The 21,033-nt window shown below is 45.0% G+C and overlaps 1 protein-coding gene across 1 annotated transcript in view; it reads left to right on the top strand.

Moving 5' to 3' along the window:
• The window catches only part of LOC107124600 (hydrocephalus-inducing protein homolog), a 105,213-nt gene that overhangs the window by 50,961 nt on the left and 33,219 nt on the right, over window positions 1-21,033 (top strand). The window contains exons 10-14 of the mRNA XM_015428090.1: window positions 6,019-6,137; window positions 11,013-11,236; window positions 14,335-14,402; window positions 17,356-17,588; window positions 19,217-19,317. Of these exons, the coding sequence (XP_015283576.1) occupies window positions 6,019-6,137; window positions 11,013-11,236; window positions 14,335-14,402; window positions 17,356-17,588; window positions 19,217-19,317 (745 nt within the window). The remainder of the gene's footprint in view (window positions 1-6,018; window positions 6,138-11,012; window positions 11,237-14,334; window positions 14,403-17,355; window positions 17,589-19,216; window positions 19,318-21,033) is intronic.

Below are 21,033 nucleotides of genomic sequence, written 5' to 3'. Positions count from 1 at the left end.
AGTTTTTGATCCACAAAAGGACTTGTCCTTTTATATCATGACTATTGAGCTTACTTAGGAGCCTTTGATGAGGAACTTTATCAAAAGCTTTCTGGAAGTCAAGGTAAACAACATCTGTTGGTTCCCCTTTGTCCACATGTTTGTTCACTCCATCAAAGAACATTAACAGGTTAGTGAGACAAGATCTTCCCTTACAGAACCCATGCTGAGTCTGCCTCAGTAGGTTTTGTTCATCAATGTGCCTACTAATTCTTTCCTTAATAACAGTTTCCACCAACTTACCCGGTATGGATGACAGACTGACTTTCCTGTAATTTCCCAGATCTCCTCTGGAACCTTTTTTTAAAGATGGGAGTTACATTAGCTACCTTCCAGTCCTCAGGAATGGAAGCAGATTTTAATGAAAGATTACATATTTTTGTCAGATCCACAAGTTCACATTTGAGTTCTTTCTAAACTCTTGGATGTATGCCATCTGGGCCTGGTGATTTATCAGTTTTTAAATTGTCTATCAGTTGTAGGATCTCTTCTCTCATCACCTCAATCTGACTCAGGTCTTTCAGCACCCCTCCTGAGATCAGCAGTTCTGGAGTGGGCAAGCACTTCTCATCTTCCACAGTGAAGACAGAGGCAAAAAATGCATTCAGTTTCTCAGCCATTTCCCTATCATTATTCCCCATGCAGCTGCTGGTGTGACCTTGGGTCAGTTACAAGTTCTTTCAGAGCTGTTCTCTCACTAGCAGTTCTCAAAAGAGCTGTCCCAGCCCCAACTACCTCACAGGGTGTCTGTTGTGGGGAGGGGAAGGGAAAGGAGATTGTAAGCCACTCTGAGACTCTTTCAGGCCGTGAAGGATGAGGTATAAATCCAATCTCTTCTCCTCCTCCTCCTCCTCCTCCTCCTCCTCCTCTTCTTCTTCTTCTTTCCTACAATGGTTTTCTTCCCCAAACTCTGCACCCCCCCAAAAAAAAAACCTGTTTGTCTTTGTGATATGTATTTGGAATCCCATAGAAACAATGTGGTGCCGTGGCCAGAGTGTTAGACTAAGAACAAAGAGACTTGAGTTCAGATCTCTACTCAGTCTCCCTCAGACTATCCTACCTCACCACAGTACTGTGAAGGTAAAAAGGAAATGCACCAGACTACCTTGGAGGATGGGCAGAATAAAAATATACAAATAGAGGAAAGGTTGATTGGGGAGCAGAAATATGGGTGGCCCAAAAGGGTACCTTCAACTTCCCTGACACTCTGTTATCTCTCAAGAGGACAGTGGAATGGTATAAGAATGCCCATTCTTGAAAAGGTACATTGGCCTCCAGAGAGGGGTGAGTGAGAGAGAGTGCATGACCCTCAGTGAAGCACTGAATTGCAAGCTGTTCAGTAAAAATCCCTGTCATTAGTGTTCAAGATGCTGGAGAAACATGTTAGCTAATACTATGCCACAGGTCTAATAGTCTGGAAGGACTGATGGAATCCCCATGGAAACCCATCACAAGGAGATCCTGTTCAAATAGAGAAGGGGGGGGAGTCTCTCACCACAGCTGCTGCCCAGCGGGAAGGAAGCTGGAGCAGGCGAGCGGAAAAAGGGGAGGCAGTGGCTGCTCACTCATGCAGCAGGAGGGGAGATGAGATGGAGATGGCAGCCAGCCTCTGTCTTGCCTTCTGCTCTGAAGAGGAACCCTGTGACCACCAGAGAGGCACCACAGCAGAGGCAGTCCAGAGCGCAAGAGGACGAGAAGGGCCCAGTCCCTTAGGGGTGCCCAGTCCTTTTTTTCTTTTTTTTTGGCCATCAAATCACAGCCAACTTGTGGCAACCCTGTAGGGTTTGCAAGGCAGGACACATCCAGAGGTGGCTTGCCATTGCCTGCCCCTGCGTAGCAACCCTGCTCAGCTTCTGAGATCAGGCTAGCCTGGGCCATCTAGGTCAGGACATTCCCAGTCTAGTCACTGCTTAACATAAGAGCATCACAAGAGCCCTGCTGGATTAGACTGGTAGTCGATCTAGTGCAGCATCCTGTTTCTCACAGTGGCCAAACAATTACTTTGGAAGACCAACAACATGTCACAGAGGCTGAGGCATTCCCCTGCTGCCGCCTCACGCACTGGTATACAGAGGTTTTTACCTCTGTGATGAGGAAGAGGGCAGGGCATAATGCTGCATGAGGTAGAGTTGAGGCCACTGACGCGCCCCCCCCCACCACGGGCCCTGGCAGCTGCCCAGTGAGGGTGCCTCCAACACCATCCCAGGTCAAGCAACATGGACGCTTTATGAGGAAAGTGTTCAAAGAATTACTCCTGCCATGGAGGCAGGGAGGCAGGGCGCTTGTGCTTTGGGGGGGGGGGAGAGGTGCCAGAACTCTCAAGAGGGAAATGAACTTTTCAATCTGTACACTGAAAACTCATGAGCTTTTAAACGTTTTAAAAAGAATTTTGTCAAAGAGGTTTTGGAACTCCATTTTGGCGTGTTTCCCCAGGGAAAAAACCCTACATGGAGGGAATCAGGGCCAGCTCTTGCAGCTACTAGCCACAACTGCAAGGTGTTAGTATGGATCTGTGGTAATTACAACAGGAGGCCGTTACAAAGCAAACCCCATGCAGTTCTCTGTAAATAAAAAAAGTACTTCCCCGGGCATTTGTATTCTGTAGGTGAAGGCTGTTCAGTGTGCGACAGACAGACTACAAATTAGAATGCAGCGGGAGTTAAGCTTTGATGAAGCATGCAGTGATGTTCTCACTCAAAACCTAGAGGCGGGGGGGATGCTTCCCTGGAGGGCACACCAGATTTTATCCTTTCATCTTCAAGTCCCCATATAGACAAGCTCAGTTGTTATCAACAGGGAGGTCTGCCATTTCATCAGGATCCCCCCCAATGCAGGGACAAAAGCAAACTCTGAATTTCACTGTTTGCACTCCAGCTGTCCGTGAGTGGGATTGCTAAGAGACACCTGCACAGGTGAAATCTTCGACTCTGACTCTGATTCTGGCTCCCAAAACTTTTAAAGTGAATCTCCCCTGGCAAAAGAAGAAGAAAAGCAAAGATAAGAAGAAACCTAAGTGAAGAACTGAGATTGCCTATGCTCTCATTTAATGATTGTATATTTTTATCCAGATGCGATATAATAACCAATAAGCCTTTATGTTCTTTCTCCTTGAATACTTTTATTAGAACTTAAGTAATTGAATGTAATCATAAACATGTAGATAAATATCCAAAGCGTATGAATAGCTTATCAAAGTACCTTGTTACTCTCTTTTGTAGTTTATAGTTTTGTAGTTTGTAGTAGAAAATCAATAAAAAGTATATATATAAAAAGAGAGACACCTGCACTGACACCAGTGGGCTAGGTTAGGAGCGGAGGAAAGCCAGATGTACAGCGTAGGGCCAGTCTCATGCCAACAATATGAGAAAACTTGCACAGATTGTATTTGGGGTGTACTTAACTGCCCCAAGCCAAATTCCAGTGTATCTTGCTGTGCAATTCTAAGCAGAGTTACACCTTTCAAAGTCCAGCAAAATCAATTGGCATGGAGGGCTGTAAGTCTGCTTAAGGTGGGACTCTTGGTGTAGTAAAATGTCACCAAGCTAATCCACGTCTGTAGCAGTTGCCCTGACCTGGATAGCCCAAGGCAAGCCCGATCGCATCAGTTCTTGGAAGCCAAGCAGGATTGACTCTGGCAAGTACTTGGATGGGAGACCTCCTTGGAGTACCAGAGGTGGGAGAGGGGGCAGGCTCTATTCAGCCACCTCTCTGAATATCCTCCAGGCCCCCAGTAGGGGTCAATCATCAGAGGTCGCCATGACTTCCAGGTGTGCACACACTCACTTACACACACACACACACATGCACATATGAAAAATACATGTCACTGGGTACGTTCAGAGGGGCAGCTAATCCTGCTATTATGCCGGCTCACATTTGATCCTGATCTTTTTAATCCGCCCTCGCATGACCAGGTATCCCCCGGGGGAATTGCCTTACCGTGCACTGCTTCCGCTGTGGATTGTCTAAACAGCGTCCACTGAAGGAGGCACGGTGGGTTTAAAAAAAAACCCACAAACTTTTTGCGCATATGCATAGGCGTGATATCATGGCCTTGTTTAACTGCGCATGCGCAGAATTAGGATTTTTTAAAAATGGCATCCGTTTGGGATGGTCTGATGTCAGACCATCCCAAACGGGCACCATTTTTAATTGCGCGTTGGAACGATCAGACAGAAAGTCTGCAAGTGGCACGTCGGAACCGAAAACTCCAGATTTAAAGTAGTATATTTTTAGCATGGCTCCGAAGTGTGGCAAAACGGGATGCTCATGGAAGATGAACGTTTCCCAGATGTTGATGTCTGGACATTACATTATGGGTGCTGTGAGGCACCCGTGCCTCGCGCAGATCTAAAGAGCCATCTGAACACACCCTATGGCAGTAGAAAGGAGTGTTTCACAACACCCAAACAACCATAGCCTGAGTCTACCTGATTGAGAATGTTTTTTAAATAAATGTTCCCTCCTCTCCTTCCGTCTTTGCATATCAAGTCATTAAGGTAATTCTGTTATTTTACAAAACCACTGTTTTTATTTTAAGCTTTAAAGAACAAAAACTATGTTTTGAGCTCAAGATTCTAGGATATGAACAAACTGTCATGAATTTTGAACTTGATAGATCACCATGAGCTCCTGTGGGTCTTCCCCCTTAATCAGGGTTGCCAGCTCCAGGGTGGGAAATACCTGGATATTTTAGGGGCAGAGCCTGAGGATGGTGGGGTTTGGGAGGGGGAGGGACTTCAACGGTGTATAATGCCATAGAGTCCACCTTCCAAAGTGGCCATTTACTCCAGGTTAACTGATCTCTGTTGTCTGGAGATCAGTTGTAATAGTGGGAGATCTCCAGCCACCACCTGGAGGTTGACAACCCTACCCTTAATTGCCTCAGAGGACAGTGCCCTAGACAATACAGATTGCTGAGCAACACAGCACCTATGTCCAGGGCAGAGATGCTTATCTCATAGTCAGCAGCAAAGAATACTTAGTCCAGGCCCTCAAGAGGGAAATTCTCCTAGGACTTCTGGGCATGTTGCTTCACATAAGAGCATTTTTCCTGGATGGGTATATCCCACACAAAGACCAACAATTTAAAGAAAAGGGGGAGAGAGCACCTGCAGCCTTAGGCTTTATTTCATTTTTTAGATTTCTTAGCTATTTTCATAATTTCAGAGTGCTGGGAAAGATTGAAGGTCAAAGAAGACGGGGATGGCAAAGGATGAGATGGTTAGACAGTGTAATCGATGCAATGAACATGAAATTGAGCCAACTTCGGAGGACGGCGGAAGACAGGAGGGCCTGGCGGGAGCTGGTCCATGGGGTCGCGAAGAGTCGGACTCAACTGTGCGACTGAACAATAACAACAAATAGAATCAGAAGATTTAATATGGTTCAAAGCCAGCCTTGGATCAGTTAAAAACAATAAAATTTTGTAAAACTTGAATACAGGGTTAAAACTGTGATGAACAAAATAGAGAGTGCTATAGAAAAACAACAACAAAAACTGGGCTACCCAGTTCACGTATTTGATCAAGAATGACAGCTTAAACAATCAGGGCGTTATAGCTCAGAAACATCAGTGAAAACCTTTGGAAAACAGATGGATTTTCACTGCTTGCATAATATCTCTCAAAGTGGGGCCAAATTAACCTGTCAAGACCAAGCATTGCAGAGCTCTTTAGCTACTGAGAAAAATCCACTAATTTTAAACTCAGGAAGGATCCCCTGGATCCTACTGAAGATGTGAGACATAAAGAAACGGCAGCATTCAGACATCAGTAGCCAGATTTAAAACAGAGAAGATAAGCTTTTCAGTTATAGCCTGAAAATAAAGTTTAATTGGGCCGCCTTAACCACATTTATGGTGGCAATCACAGAAGATAAATATAATTTGTTAAAACTCAGCAATTTCCTATAGCGGTGGGTCTCTGTTTCGTGATTCTGTTTTGTGACAATCTTTATGAGGGGTTGTCTTCTTTGCAGGCCGTGAGAACAGACTCCCTCTTCGCATCAAAGGAGAGGCCATGGGTCCCAAGCTGCTTTTCAACTTTGACCAGCTGAACATTGGCAAAATTTTCATTGGGTCAGTCCACAGTTATGAGGTGAGCATTATTATGGATCAAATCTGTGGCCTGCTGAGGAGCTTATGGGAACAATCTGGTGTTTTCACATAAGGATAGGTTTATGTGGTTCCCTCGTTGCTGCTGCAGCTGCCAATATAGCACAGTGGCAATAGGGCTTCCACATGGCAAGTCTCTCCACAGTGCCACCTCTCCACCACTGGGGCTTTTAAAATTCTTTTTAAAATCTGCAAATTGAACATCATTGTATTGTTATAACATTATAATAGTGGTTTTCTCCGGTTTCCCCCCTCAATTCCTAGCTTTCATTTTTGAAAAAAAGTAAGTCTCTATCTTCTCTCATTGCAAAGATATGACTTTGTCCTTATATCGCCATACTGAAAGAGGCTAGAGACTTAAAAAATTAAAGCTAGAAATTCAGAGAAACTGATCGAAATATTGCTATTCTGTGGGGGTGGGGAAAATGGCTGCTGTGTTGGTGGGACCAGGAGAATCTGAACTTTCCCACACATGTGTTTGCTGTTCAGGTTTTCCTGCTTTCTTTCTCAAGAGTTTGCAGCAAAGCAGGTTTTGGAAAGATCAATGCAAAGCCAAGGAAATGCATCATCATGCTCTGGGGAACGGGAAGAAAAAACCTGCTCCTCAACAGTGTTGAACCCAGGGCTAATAACCTGTATAGGATCATAGCGTTGGAAGGGGCCATACAGACCATCTAGTCCAACCCCCTGCCCCATGCAGGATCAGCCTAAATCATCTCTGACAAATATTCGTCCAGCCTCTTCTTGAAAGCTGTCGGTGAAGGGGAGCTAACCACCTCCCTAGGCAGCTGATTCCACCTTTGTAGAATCTCTGTTTTATCCTCTCCACAATGTGTGGAGACACACTGGGCTGAGAGAAAGTAACTTGCTTAGCAGTGAACTTGGGTCTCTGGGTCCTAAGCTCCACCTTTTATCAACTGTGCTGTACTGGCTCATAGCATCAGCAGTGGTGGCAGCGGAAAGGGCTGTCAAGTAGCAGTTGATTTACACCAGCCCTGTAGGGGTTACAAGGCAAGATGAACAGAAGTGTTGTGCCATTCCCGGCCTCTGCGTAGCAACCTTGGACTTCCTCAGGTGTCTCCCATCCAAGTATTAACCGGGGCCAACCCTGCTTAGCTTCCAAGATCCAACGAGATTGGCCTAGCCAATTTGTATAAACCCAATTAAGATAGCCTTCACTGAGCCAAGAGGTGGAAGAGTACTATTTGTCCTGTGGGCTTTTATAAGTCTTGACTTTTTTCTGCTGCCTGATCCTTGCTATTTTCTCTACCTTAAAACTGCATTCCTTGCTGAATTACTCCTTTTTTACATGATCCAAGCCAACATTCCTGCACCATATACTGTTATAGATGGGACTTACAGTAATTCCTACACACACACACACAGAGAGAATACGTTTACATTTTTTGATTTGACTAGATGTGTATACCTCATGGGACAGTGCTCCGCATACAAAGAACTTTTTAAAAAGTGAACAAAAGATTTAGACCAAGAGTCCCCAATGTGTACATGTTGGTGCCCACCAATGCTTTTTCTGGTATCCACCAAAATCTTTTAGAAAGTGAGTGGGGCTTTTGCCTAGCAAGGCTTCTGATTGGCTATTGGAAATCCAATTGGCTGTGCAGATGTTTAAAATGTTCCTTTGGTGGCAGCTGCCACCACAGCACAACGATCTTAACTGCATGACTGAAGTTAAGCTGCAGCAATCATTTTGTGGCTGGCTCCACCTCTAGTGGCATCAATTTTGTGGCTGCACCCACCATGTAGTGTCAGAATTCCAAAGGTGCCCACAGGTCTGGAAAGGTTGGGGACACCTGATTTAGACAATAGCAGAGCATATCGTAAAATGGCTATGTACAAGGGAAGGAATTTATTTATTTATTTCCTTCAATTTATATACCACTCACCCCCTGAGGGCTCTGAGCAGTTTACATGTTCCATTAATGCCAATCCTAACCTAGGGCCACATACATACATGGGGGAGAGTGACTAGCCTACCAGGCACCCTGTAGCGAGTCGTTGTTGTCTGCGGGAGCTTGTTCGATTACGTCCTCCTGGCACTGGTCTTTGATTTTTTGCGACTTTCCGGCTGTTGCGACTCCTTCGGGCTTGGACTGAGCGCATGTCCGCGCATGCTCGCTGCCAGCCTCTGTCCAGTAGGCTCCGGCCTGCTGCGTCGCCCCGCCTCTGCGCTTTGCCGGCCCAGCCTCCTCTCACTCGCATTGCCTCGCTAGCCACCGCCATGTTTTCTACGCTGCCGCCGCCGCTCACGCCACCGCTACACTACACGGGACGGGTGCCCCCCCTGCTCTAAGAGCAGGTACCCATTTGTCTATTTGCCCTTTAATGGTTTTGTGATGCACAGTGTCATGGGCAACATCCAAAAAGTGCTGGTGACTCCTGCTCCATCCCACAAAGCAGTCTCTCTGGCAAGAAAGCAGCACATCTAACTTTTTCCAGGTTCAAATATTTCTCTTTAAATGTTGAGAGAAAATTATAGCATAGCCACAGCAACCCAGAACCATGTGAACTTGTGGACTGGGTGAAAGTGTCCAGTTCTGAAAGCAATCCAGAGTTTCTGCAAAAGATCTCCACCATCTGGGACATTTTTGAAAAAGAGCTGGTTGCGGCCAAGAAGAAAGCACTGAAATGTCTCCTTAGAACAAGCATTGGCACATCATTCATGTTTGATGCTAAAACTGATATAAAAACTGTAAATAGTGGGTTCAAGAGGCTATCGTGATTTCAGCGTAGCTCTTTATTTCTGTAACATTAAGAACAACAACATATGCGGTGAGCCGCAATTATATACAAAACCCCTAGTCCCAAACACACCCACAAAATACAAATAAATCAATAAGAACACAGTAGCTAGGAGCCTTCATTTGCATGGCATCACTTACACTTCTGCTACCTGACTGGCCTGCTCTGCAAGGGCAGCCAATCTGAATGTAGCTGCTAGGAGCCTCTCTAACAATGCTTGTTCATTTGAACTTCTCAATACACAACAAAAACCGTATTGCTTCCCTCTGTATCAGTATTATTTTCCTTGGCTAGAGACAAATTGGAATGACTGAACGCTGCCCTTTGTTGGTGCTAAACAACACCTCAGCTTCTTTGTCACATGCATCTCGGGGCACCAGGAAAGAAATGTAGATTCTGTTAGCCAAATTGCCTTATTTCTTTATTAAAATTGGGAATTATAGTTATTAAATGGCAATAGGCTGCTAAGGGAGCAATAACCTGTGTATACAGGAGCCCTGCTTATTCCGGAACACCAGAAATTAGACACAGAGACCAGATCTTAAAAGAAATGGTTTCTTTACTGGAAAGTTTGCACACACACAATAAATCTCAGGCACACACAAAACAATACAGAACTAGGAAAAATAGACTGAAAAGGTACAGCGACATTCACATTAGCAGGAGATCGTTGGTGGGTTAATACTGACCTGTCCAGCGAGATGAAGCGATCCTGCAGCAGAAAAATGAGGGAGACTATAAGGGAAGGGGTCATGTTCTGAACCAGCAGAGCACGTGATAGACTCTGTGCAGCGCTTAAACCAAAAGTCAGCAAGGTAGGATGTGGTCAGGTAGAGAGGAAGTAAGAGAGAGAGTGAAGACTAACCTCTCTCTTTTTACACTTTATTTGGGCTGAGATGTGTGTGTTCTCTAGTCACGTCCCCCCCAGCCCCGTCCCCAGGAAGTTGCTTAAAAATAACCCTGGTTTCAGAAGGATGGAGGCTTTAATGGTTGGGCAATGTTGCCTCTATTTACTTTAACAGTGGCACCTTTGTAGGACAATGGCTGAAGCAACCAGAGTCATTGTCTTTGATGGTCCATTGATGGCTCTAGGTGATGGGTTTAGCCAGTATGTGTGAGTCAGCCAGCTAATCACTTTATGGAAGCAGTTATTTCGTTATGATGGAGAGCCTGCTTGCAGCATCTGGCGAAGGTGGGGGGAAGGCGCCTTCGTGTTAGAGGAGATGTCTGCTCATGGAGTTTCTGTTCAGATTCTCAGGTCTCCTTTGCATAGCATGGCATTCCCTTTTTTAATCATTTTTATTGCTTTTCACTATAAGCTACAAAACTACACACTACACATTCAGAGTAGTAAGGTACATTAATGATCTATCTTGCGCTTTGGATGTTTCCCAACATATTCATGTTTACAATATGGCATTCCTCTATAGTAAATGGTTACTGGTTTCTATGTGCTTTTCGTGGCTAGGGTGCTTGGCTCATCTCTGCTGCGTTGCTGGTGAGGGGTGGCAGGTAACCCATGGATCCACTCTTGGTCTGGCACATTATCTCAGGAAGAGACTTCCCACAGCTGGGCGCGTGTTCACAGTCCATGTAGTTGGCATCAGCACGTGGTCACCACACAATCCATTTCCCTTGGCACACTTATTGCACAATCCAGTTATTCATAAGTCCATGAGAGCGTTATAAGCTCCTTGCAGGGCAACAATTCTCCAAAACACCTGGCAAGTTCAGATCCAGTGAGAGGAATCACAAGATGTATACTCTTTGCTGTTGCTGCTACAGAATGAATGTACTGTAAGCTGCCTTGAACCAAGAGGAAACGCAGGGCATAAATGTTTTAATAAAAGAAATGTGACATCTGTACTGCACTAACAACGTCCCAACTCAGTTTCAGTGATCTAAAAAGTCTGTAGGGTGATTCTGCATGTGTATTGCTTGGAATAGAAACATTTTTGCTTGGAACAGAAACATTTCCAGCCAGCATCACCACTTTGTTCCTTGGATTTAATTGGGAAACCTTAAGCAGTTCTGCTTTTGAGGTAAGAGACCATTCCTTCCTGTTCTTACCTTCTTTCTCCCTTTTCTGCTGCAGGCCATTCTGTTCAACCATGGAACTATTGATGCCCTTTTTAGCCTGACGTGCTCGCCCACCCCCCTGGGCTCCTGCTTTAGTTTTCAGCCCAGTGAAGGTATCATCCAGCCCGGGGACCATCAAGCCATTCAGATCACCTTCAGCTCCACCATCCTGGGAGAGTTCTCTGAAGAGTTCCAGTTCAACGTCAATGGATCCCCCCTGCCTGTGAACTTAGTGATTAGGTAAGCTGGAAAGCCAGTAACAGTGAGCGCCGTGCATGTCTGGAGTAGTTTGGAGTCAGAGCTGATTTGCAGGAGGAGGGGGACCAGGGGGACCTAACCATAATAGCTGAATGCATGTCATGTTCTGGTTCCTGTCACACACTAGTGTGACCAAGAAATGAAATTTAGGAAAGGGCTAGTCAGATCAGGGTGCTGTCAGTGGATCTCATGGCTCTAGTATGGAATACAGCCTGATGTGAAGAACAGAAAAACATGACATTAGAAATGGCCTAAAATTATACTTTGCAGCTGGAATGTAAGGTATGAATCCTTCCTTTTACTTTTCTGGAAGTCATAATGGACCATTGTAAAAACAAAGTTTGAAAAAAACAAAAACAACTGACTTCCTGTTAGACTCCGCTGGAAGTGGGACTCAGTCCAGGTATGCATTGCCCTCCAGTATTGCCTTGTTTTAGCCCTTGTCCCAGGAGGAGCCTCAGAATAGTGGGAGGAAAGAGGTTTTCATTTCACCCTGGTCTAGGGTTGCCAACTTTCAGGTGACAACTGGAGATCTCCCTCTATTAGAAATGATCTCCAGGCAACCAAGACCAGTTCCCCTGGAGAAAATGACTGCTTTGGAGGGTGGACTCTATGCAGGGGTCATTTCGTAGAAAAAGAGCTAGGGGGACTCATTAGCATAACTCATTAGCATATGCCACACCCCCTGACATCACCGGAAGTGTGTCCTCCCCACAGCCGGCGGCGACCTCCAGCAGGCACCAGCAGGGAGCTCCAGGCCCTGCCCTCCCGCACCTCACCCGGGGGGATGGCGCCCCCCCAAAATGACCACTGACTCTATGGCATTATATGGCAACGAGTCACCCTCTCAGAGCTCCACCCCCAAAATCTCCAGGTATTTCCCAACCCAGAGCTGGCAACCCTACCCTGGTTGGCTGATCAGTCGATCCTTCTCCTAGGATCTCTTGGGGAAGAGCTGGTCCTTCCTCCCTGGCCTTCCCTAGGCTGACCTAATAAAGGGTTTCCCGGGGGCTGGCCGACCCAATGACTTCTCTTCAGGGGCAGGCTCATGGCGAGTGAAGGGAATCTGGGCCACTGGCCTCCGGGACCTCATTTCTCCTGCCCTCTCCCCTCCCCTCAGGTTTTAATTGACTGCTCTGCCTGTCTTAGGTAGGCCCTAGGGAGGACCCAGCTGCTGCTGGCCTCCTCTTCTGGCCTGTTCCCAGGTGTAGCCTGGTGCCTGAGTCCCATCTCTGTTCTGAGGCACGCTTTCAGGTTGTGGCTGCTGGTGGTGCATTCTGGGGCATGGCCTCGCCCATTTTCCATTCCCCATCACCTCTGGCTGGGCTGTGTGATTCAGCAGGGCCTGAGCAAGGCCATCCCCTGCTGACATCTCCTCTGGAGCTGGTGAGTGCAGGGGTGTGGCTGTGGAGATTTAAAACAAATAGCATTTTAAAAGCACAGATTAAAAAACACAGATTTAGAACAACTCTCTCAGAATTAAAAAGAATGCAGCCAAATCCACCAAAACTGTTCACCTCCCGCCAAATGCTCCCTGAAATAAAACTGCCTTACACACCTTTCTAAAAATAGCAAGTGAAGGGATCTTCTGGACCTGCTCTGGAAGGCTACTCCATTCCAAAAGTAGCACAGAGGATCAGTGAAGGCCATTTTCTCTGGGTCACATTGGCATTTTCCAGATTGCCCTAATGTTCCATTTTCACTCCCCTATATTACCAAGTTTTTTCTTGTATCCAGACAACTTCGCTAACATCCCTATGCTGTCCTGCTTTTTCCTCTGTTCTTTCCTAAAGCAGTTTTCCTGTATTTCCCCCCCCCCCCCATTGCGGAATGAGTTAGCAAGATAACCTCATGCTCAAAATGTGAACAGTTTTTCCTATCTCATGGATTGTCACCCAAACCCACCCAGAAAGGCTGTTGTTAATTGTGTACTGAGGCAAGTCAGGGAAAGGAATACAAATTTGGGAGGGGGCAATGAGAGGGAACACTCAAATGCAGGACAAGCAGCAACCGAAAAGGAGTGAGATGTACACCAGGTACAACTCTCAGGTGTGGTGTGGTGGGCTGGGAATGTACACTATACTAATGTAGCTTCCCCAGAAGGCACGGGCTGGGGTCCAGCACGGCGGGTCACAGGCAAGGTTGCCAAGACTAACCAAAGTCCTGTCCAAAAGTCAGGGGTTCTAGAGATCAGGTTTACCAAAGTCCAGTCTACTGTCAAGGAGTTCCAGGCAGCAAGTCCAAGTCCAGTCCAAGGTCAGGGGTTCCAGAAAAGCCAGTTGTCAGGTCCAGTCTGAGGTTCAAAGTTGTAGAGGTCCGTTAGCAGCATGGTTGGTGGCCCAGTAGCAAAGTGTACTTGTTGCATCCACAAACTGCTGCTTCTCCTGTTGTACTTTATAGCCAAGTCTTAATGAGCTAAACTCCCCGGCTATTCCATGGCAGTCTCTTCAATTGACAGCTGATGATGGGCCATGAGTCTTACACTTCGCCTTTCTTGCAACTCTAAGCATGTCTGACAGTATCAGCACTGCAAAGGTGTGGGTGAGCTAAGTGGACTGTGGGCTTCTGAAGACTTGTTTACTTCTTCAGAACTACAAGGTGTTGGCTTGGTTTTATCTGTAGGTTGTGACTCCTGATCAGCTGGTAACCTGATCTCTTGTTCTCCTTCTGGCTCAGAGCCAGCTGCAGCCAGCTGCTCAATTACTGGCTGAGGGCTAGCAGGTAGCTCTCCATATGAGAAATCGGAGCCATCACTCAGCACAGTCTGACTTACGGCATACACATAAGGGGATTTCTCAGCCCCTTGAGGCTGGTGAAGCACTGCAGTTCTTCAGCACATGTGCAAAACAACAGCAACAAAAACAGAAAACCTATCCACAATGTGAATGTGAACAGATGGAACACTGACAGGGAAAAAATGAAGAAAACATGTAAATATGTATTGATTGCACCAATAGTACAATCACTGGAACTGCCACAACACCAACAAAAATCCAGAAGGTGGCTGCAGTCTAGGAAACACCATTGTTAAGTACATCTTTAAGCATTCACATCCTTACTTATTTCTGTTTTCCTTCCAGTGGCTGTGTTATTGGACCCACATTTCATTTCAACGTCCCATCCCTCAACTTTGGGGATGTCTCCTTTGGTAAGTCTATGCCATTTAGAACAGTATTTGTGTGCTGGATTTTCTTTAAGGATTAATTGCTTACAGTGGGGATCCCTTCTTGTTTGTCCTTCTAGTGATATTTCCTTTAAACATGTCCAGATGACTTACAGCACACGCTGGATGGACAAATCGTAATTGAGTACAAAAGGGGAAAGGATGTGATATGGAGGGCTAAATTTGGGTGGCAGAAGGTGTGGGCAAACTGAGGCTGTGGTTTTGGGGTAGAAGTGGGTTTTGGGGCAGGATTTGAAGGAGGACAAATGACAGGTATTCTAAGATAAGTATTTCAGTGGGGAGAACTAGAGGCAGGTGAGACTAACAAATGAAGAAAAGTATTTGATGATGACCTTGGTGAATTACTACTGGGTTCAGGGCAGACAAAAGGAAGTATCCACATCAGGTCTACCTTGGTACATTGATAGAAGTGTGTTTGAGTGTTTGAGTTGTTGCTCTTGGTATCAGACAATTTTGTCACGTGTTAGGATGAAATACATAACAGGGCATCTTTGGCTGATCTGAAAAGTTGGCTGAGAGAAAACCCAGACATGTTTTGATGGCCTTGTGATTAATGCTGGCTAATTATCTTTCAGTATGGCAACAGTTCCTCATTTCCTTTGTTGCTTTTAATATGTCTGCTGGGCTTTAATGAAATGGCTTTCCCTAAGTGGTACTTAATATGGCAAAATGCTGGTGTCCTTTTAGCGAAATACTGGAAGCAAGAACAAGTACCTAATTTAGAAAATTGGCTATGTAATATATGAGACATCATGTTAATGGACAAAATCACTATGTTAAAAGCTGACAGACATGAGAAGCTTAATGCACAGACTCTATACAGGCAATGATAGACTCCTTTCCTTGCTTTTTAGAACCAAAACTTGCCAGCTGAATTGGCAAAGAGTGAAATACTAAATTGGATTTGATCCTAAGGTGAAAAAATGATTAAGGACTTGGACATTCTAAATCAAATAATAAACTAGAATACTAGAATTAATGTTGTATTATGAATTATCTATTTTTTAAAAATATGGAACTGAGATAGGGTTGCCAGTTCTGGGTTGGGAAATACCTGGAGATTTTGGGGATGGTAGAGTTTGGAGAGGGGAGAGACCTCAGTGGGGGACAATGCTGTAGAGTCCACCCTCCAAAGCAGCCATTTTCTCCAGGGGAACTGATCTTGGTCATCTGGAGATCAACTGTATTCTAGGAGATCTCCAGTTGCCACCTGGAGGTTGGCAATCCTAGGTGTGTTTGTAAATATTCTATTTTTTAAAAAAAAAGTTTTAAAAAACAGCTGTCATATATTGAACTAGAACTAATGTTTTTGCCAAGTATAATTCTCTCATACTTGCAATTTACACTGGCCATACTCTCTAAAAGATGTAGGAAACTAAAGGAAACTTGGGCAAGCCTGTAGAATTTCTCCTGGGAGAGCTCAGTTTTGCTCATGTTCAGACCTTCTACTCACCATAGTAGGACCCAAGTTGGAAGGCATTTTTAAAGAAATGTTTGCCTACTTCTGATTGTCCCAAATATACAAATTCTACTAGTAGAAAACACTATGAAATATTGCCAAAACAATATATTAAACAATTATAAAGTTGATGGTGTCACAACAACATTTATGCATACTGTAACTATAATAAGGCATAAGATACAACATTTCCTCCTTTGAAGATAAGACATAAAGTCCATGTACTCAGTGTAACTTGATAACTTGATAGGAGGCGTGCACATAGTCATAACATGTTTTTTTAAACAATTCTGTTTTTCATATGTGCATTTGTGTAAATTCCACTTACACAGGCGGCAAACTGAAGAAGTTGAAGGAAACGCATCTTCCAAATATCTAGAATGGGTGTCTTTGCAAAGGCTGTTTGGAATATGTTATGACTATGTGGACTCCTCCTATCAAGTTATCACGTTACACCGAGTACATGGACTTTATCTCTTATCTTGAAAGGAGGAAATATTGTTTATGCCTTATTATAGTTACATTATGCATAAATGTTGTTGTGACACCACCAACTTTATAATTATTTGATATATTGTTTTGGCAATCTTTGATGGTGTTTCTACTAGTGGAATTTGTATATTTGGGACTCCTGTGACACTAGTCTTTTTCCCTTGTTGTTTAGATTTACTTCTGATTGTCAGCTGACTGATACATGAGCCTTACTATGTAACATAAAAGCATAATTTAAGAAGCCCTCTATCCATTTTAAACCATACATGACTTGCCCTTAGGAACTTAATGTACCTAGGGCTGAGTTGTTGATTCACCACGTTGAGTGACTCTGGATATGAAGGAAACGCATCTTCCAAATATCTAGAATGGGTGTCTTTGCAAAGGCTGTTTGGAATATGTTATGACTATGTGGACTCCTCCTATCAAGTTATCACGTTACACCGAGTACATGGACTTTATCTCTTATCTTCAAAGGAGGAAATATTGTTTATGCCTTATTATGCATTATGCATAAATGTTGTTGTTGTGACACCACCAACTTTATAATTATTTGATATATTGTTTTGGCAATCTTTGATGGTGTTTTCTACTAGTGGAATTTGTATATTTGGGACTCCTGTGACACTAGTCTTTTTCCCTTGTTGTTTGGATTTACTTCTGATTGTCAGCTGACTGATACATGAGCCTTACTATGTAACATAAAAGCATAATTTAAGAAGCCCTCTATCCATTTTAAACCATACATGACTTGCCCTTAGGAACTTAATGTACCTAGGGCTGAGTTGTTGATTCACCACGTTGAGTGACTCTGGATATTTAAACAATTATGTTGGCCTAAAGGCACACAGATTTCTGTTGTTGATGTCACAAACAATGAAGGGTTGGACTGGCTATCCTTTTGGCTCCATCATCGAGTGATCTTATTACTACTAATGCTTATTGGGTGACAATATTCTGTTGCAGGTTTTCCTCACACTCTTTCCTGCTCCCTCAGCAACACATCTCTTGTTCCGATGACCTTCAGCCTTCGTGTCCCCGGAGATGGCTGTGAGCCCAGTGTCGAGAGTCAGATTCAAGCCTCTGACATTACACGGGAAGACTGGAGAACGGTGCGGTTTGGAAGCATGAGGCCCAAGGAATTTGCCATCACACCGAGCCAAGGCACCATCCGTTCCCAAGGGCTCATGGATATCCAGGTACAGTAAAGCCGCCATTTATCCTGGGCAGCAGAGCTGACAGCAAACCGAATGCACAGAATTTATCTTGGTTAGATAGTACCTTCCATTGGCACAGCCACAGGGCCCTGACTGGATTGCAAAATTACCCACCTGGAAGTTAATTTAAACAACAAAAGCAATTCTGCTTTTCAAATTAGAAGCCAGCTACCTGCAACAAAAGAGAAAAGTATTCTCCAGCTCTCAGCTGCCACTTCTTCCTTTTCAACATTTCAAAAAATGGCCCTTTCTTCTCTGTTCTTGCAACTAAAATAATTCTTGTCCAGGCTCTGATCACCTCTTCTAAGCTATTGTAACTCACTTCTTACAAGCCTTCCCACCTACCGGGTCTCTTTCTCTGCCCAGTCAATAGACACCATCTGTGTTAAATTTCCCTCTCTTAGCACACCAGTCTCTCCCTAAGGGCCAATTCACGCCATTGCATAAAGTCCCTGCTGTGGACACAAGGATAGTCTTCTGTGAGTTCTGTGCTGGGAACTTATGTGCAGGCCTGATCGGGATAGGAACTGTGGCATGCCTGGAGGGGATGCTTCAGTCTCTTCTCCCCCTTGCCATTTGCCCAGCAGAAACAGCCTTGGGGAGCTTCCATTTGCCCCTACACAGAAATTTACATGTACAGACAGCTAGCTACACATAAATTCCTCCATCAAGTTAAGTGATGGCTCCCTGGGACTGATATAGGTTAGTAATACAGTGGTGAGAGGGGAAGGTTGAATTCACATTGCACATCAGCTGAAAGTCCTCATTGGCAGACCATGTGTCTGCCGTGTGGACTTAGTAACATGTGAATCATCCCTCAGGTGGGAATGTGCTTCCCAGGAGCCTCACTCAAACAGCAGGCAAAGCCATCCTTTGAATTCAGAATTCCATGGAAATTCTGGGTGACCTTGAGTATTACAACAGAGTAATACTCTTTTGCGAACATCCTCATTAAACGTTATGCGCATACTCCAGTGCTGAGAGGCCTGTGGTCTACTACTGAAATCTGCAGTCCCTGAACTTAATTCCTAGCCGTAAGTGGAAGTAGCCTTCCTTTATGTCCCCCATCCATGCTGTGGGATTGCTGCTGCCTTTTGAATTGCCAGGTTCATTTGCTGAGCCACACAAGCAGCGGTTGCATTAAAGACATTCTGAGGTCTGGGTTTTTACTTAGACGAGGATTCATACATTGGAATTAGCCCATGGGTCATGTGTGATTAGGACTGGAAACGTCTTTGGACAGCGCTGGCTCTTCGGCTTTGAAACGGAGATGAGCACCGCAACCCTAGAGTCGGATTCAACTGGCTTTCGAGCAAGGGAACCTTTACCTAAAGTAGTTTGAGAGTTCATAAGAGGGGTCTTCATTAGTATCCCTTAGTCACAGTACTTCGTCATTTGCTTTCCTTTAACATATCCGGTCTCTTTGTACCCTAGGTTGCTTTTCTTACATTTTATGTGCCTGCCTTCTCGTAGGATTAGCAAGAGGGCCGTTCTTTGGGGTGGGTGTTGAAATTCACTGGAATGAATGGTAAATGGCTTGTGGACAGCTCCTGCACCACGGTGGTCAGGAACTTTGCTCCTGTAACCAAAATACTTTTCTCCTGTGGCAGGTGACCTTATGTTCCAACACTGTGAAGAAATATGAAACGGCGCTGGTGGTAGACGTGAAGGGTATTGGCGAAGAAGTGCTGGCACTTCTAATTACGGCAAGGTATTGTCATTTTCACCGCTGCACTTACTGCAATGAACTGTGTACTGTGCCACAGAACAGATGGAGGCGCTTGTGATGACTCCACTGAGAATACCTGGGGGGGTAGGGGGGGATATTATTCTTGTGATGGTTTCCTGGACTGCCTTGCTCTGCAAGAGAGAGGAGTGAACTGTTGTGAAGTCTGGGATTGGATAGAAACTGTTCAGCAGTTGCTCCAGCTTTCTCCCTTTCATTAACCTTTGCATTGCTGTTTTTGAACATTCATGAAGCTGCCTTATACCGAATCAAATCCTTTGGTTCATTGAGGTCAGTACTGTCTACTCAGACTGGCAGTGACTCTCCAGAGTCTCAGGAAGAGGACTTTCACATCACTTCCTACCTGATTTTTACAACTGGAGATGCTGGAGATTGAACCTGAGACCTTCTGCATGCTAAGCAGAGGCTCTACCACTGAGCCATGGCCCTTCTCCATGGCCCCTTCCTTTTCATAGAATCATAGAGTTGGAAGGGACCATACAGACCATCTAGTTCAACCCCCTGCCCAATGCAGGACCAACCTAAAGCATCTCTAACAAATATTCGTCCAGCCTCTTCTTGAAAGCTGTCAGTGAAGGGGAGCTAACCACCTCTCTAGGCAGCTGATTCCACCTTTGAACCACTCTGACCTTGAAAAAGTTTTTCCTAATATCCAGCCGATACCTTTCTGCATGTAATTTAGAACCGTTGCTTTGGGTCTTGTCCTCTGCTGCCAACTGGAACAGCTCCTTGCCCTCCTCCAAATGACAGCCTTTCAAATATTTAAAGAGAGTAATCATGTCCCCCCTCACTCTCCTCTTCTTCAAACTAAACATTCCCAAGGCCCTTAGCCTTTCCTCCTAGGGCTCAATCTCCAGACCCCTGATCATCCTTGTCGCTCTCTTCTGCACCCTCTCAATTTTGTCCACATCCTTTTTGAAGTGAGGCCTCCAGAACTGCACACAGTACTCAAGGTGCAGCCTGACCAAGCCAGTATACAGAGGGGCTATGACCTCCTGCGATTTTGATGCTAAATTAAATTCTCCAAGCTGCTTAATGGCTGGCTTCCCCATCAGCTGAGAGTGGCTGGAATCTGGCTTGCTGCTCCCATTTTGTTTCCTGGTGAGCTCTGGTCTGGAGCCAGGGTAAGACCTTACCTGCCTGTGAGGGAAACTGGTGCTGATCTAGTGTCCGATTCCCCATGCATTCGAAATAAATCCACGTTTGAAGGCCAAAGTTAAATTTATTATAAAGCGATGGTTAGATCAGGAACACAAGAATTGTTAGGAATGACTACAGACCCCAAAGGGAAACATAATAAAGGAACTTGAACCAGGTTAGGACCAATGAGTCCAATTCCCGCTGGCGGGAATGCAGATAAAACTAGCGCCCAATTCCTTGGGAACACAACGGTTCTACAACATAAACACAAGTTCAGTTCTCAGGCATGAGATACATAATAAGCAAAGCAACGCCATAACTCCATCCCACCTCCAGCTGGTTGACCTTGAGCAGTTCCGCAGATGTAGCAAGCAAAAGAAAGTAAACACCTACACAGGAAGATACAGGGTCAGGGGGGGGGGGGATGGACAGATTACAATGTACCGTGTTTCCCCGAAAATAAGACAGTGTCTTATATTAATTTTTGCTCCCAAAGATGCGCTAGGTCTTATTTACAGGGGATGTCTTATTTTTCCACGA

This window comes from Gekko japonicus, unplaced genomic scaffold (assembly GCF_001447785.1).
Source record: "Gekko japonicus isolate JY-2015 unplaced genomic scaffold, Gekko_japonicus_V1.1 scaffold1148, whole genome shotgun sequence".
NCBI classification, from domain to species: domain Eukaryota; kingdom Metazoa; phylum Chordata; class Lepidosauria; order Squamata; family Gekkonidae; genus Gekko; species Gekko japonicus.
This window is presented reverse-complemented; position numbering and strand designations above follow the sequence as displayed.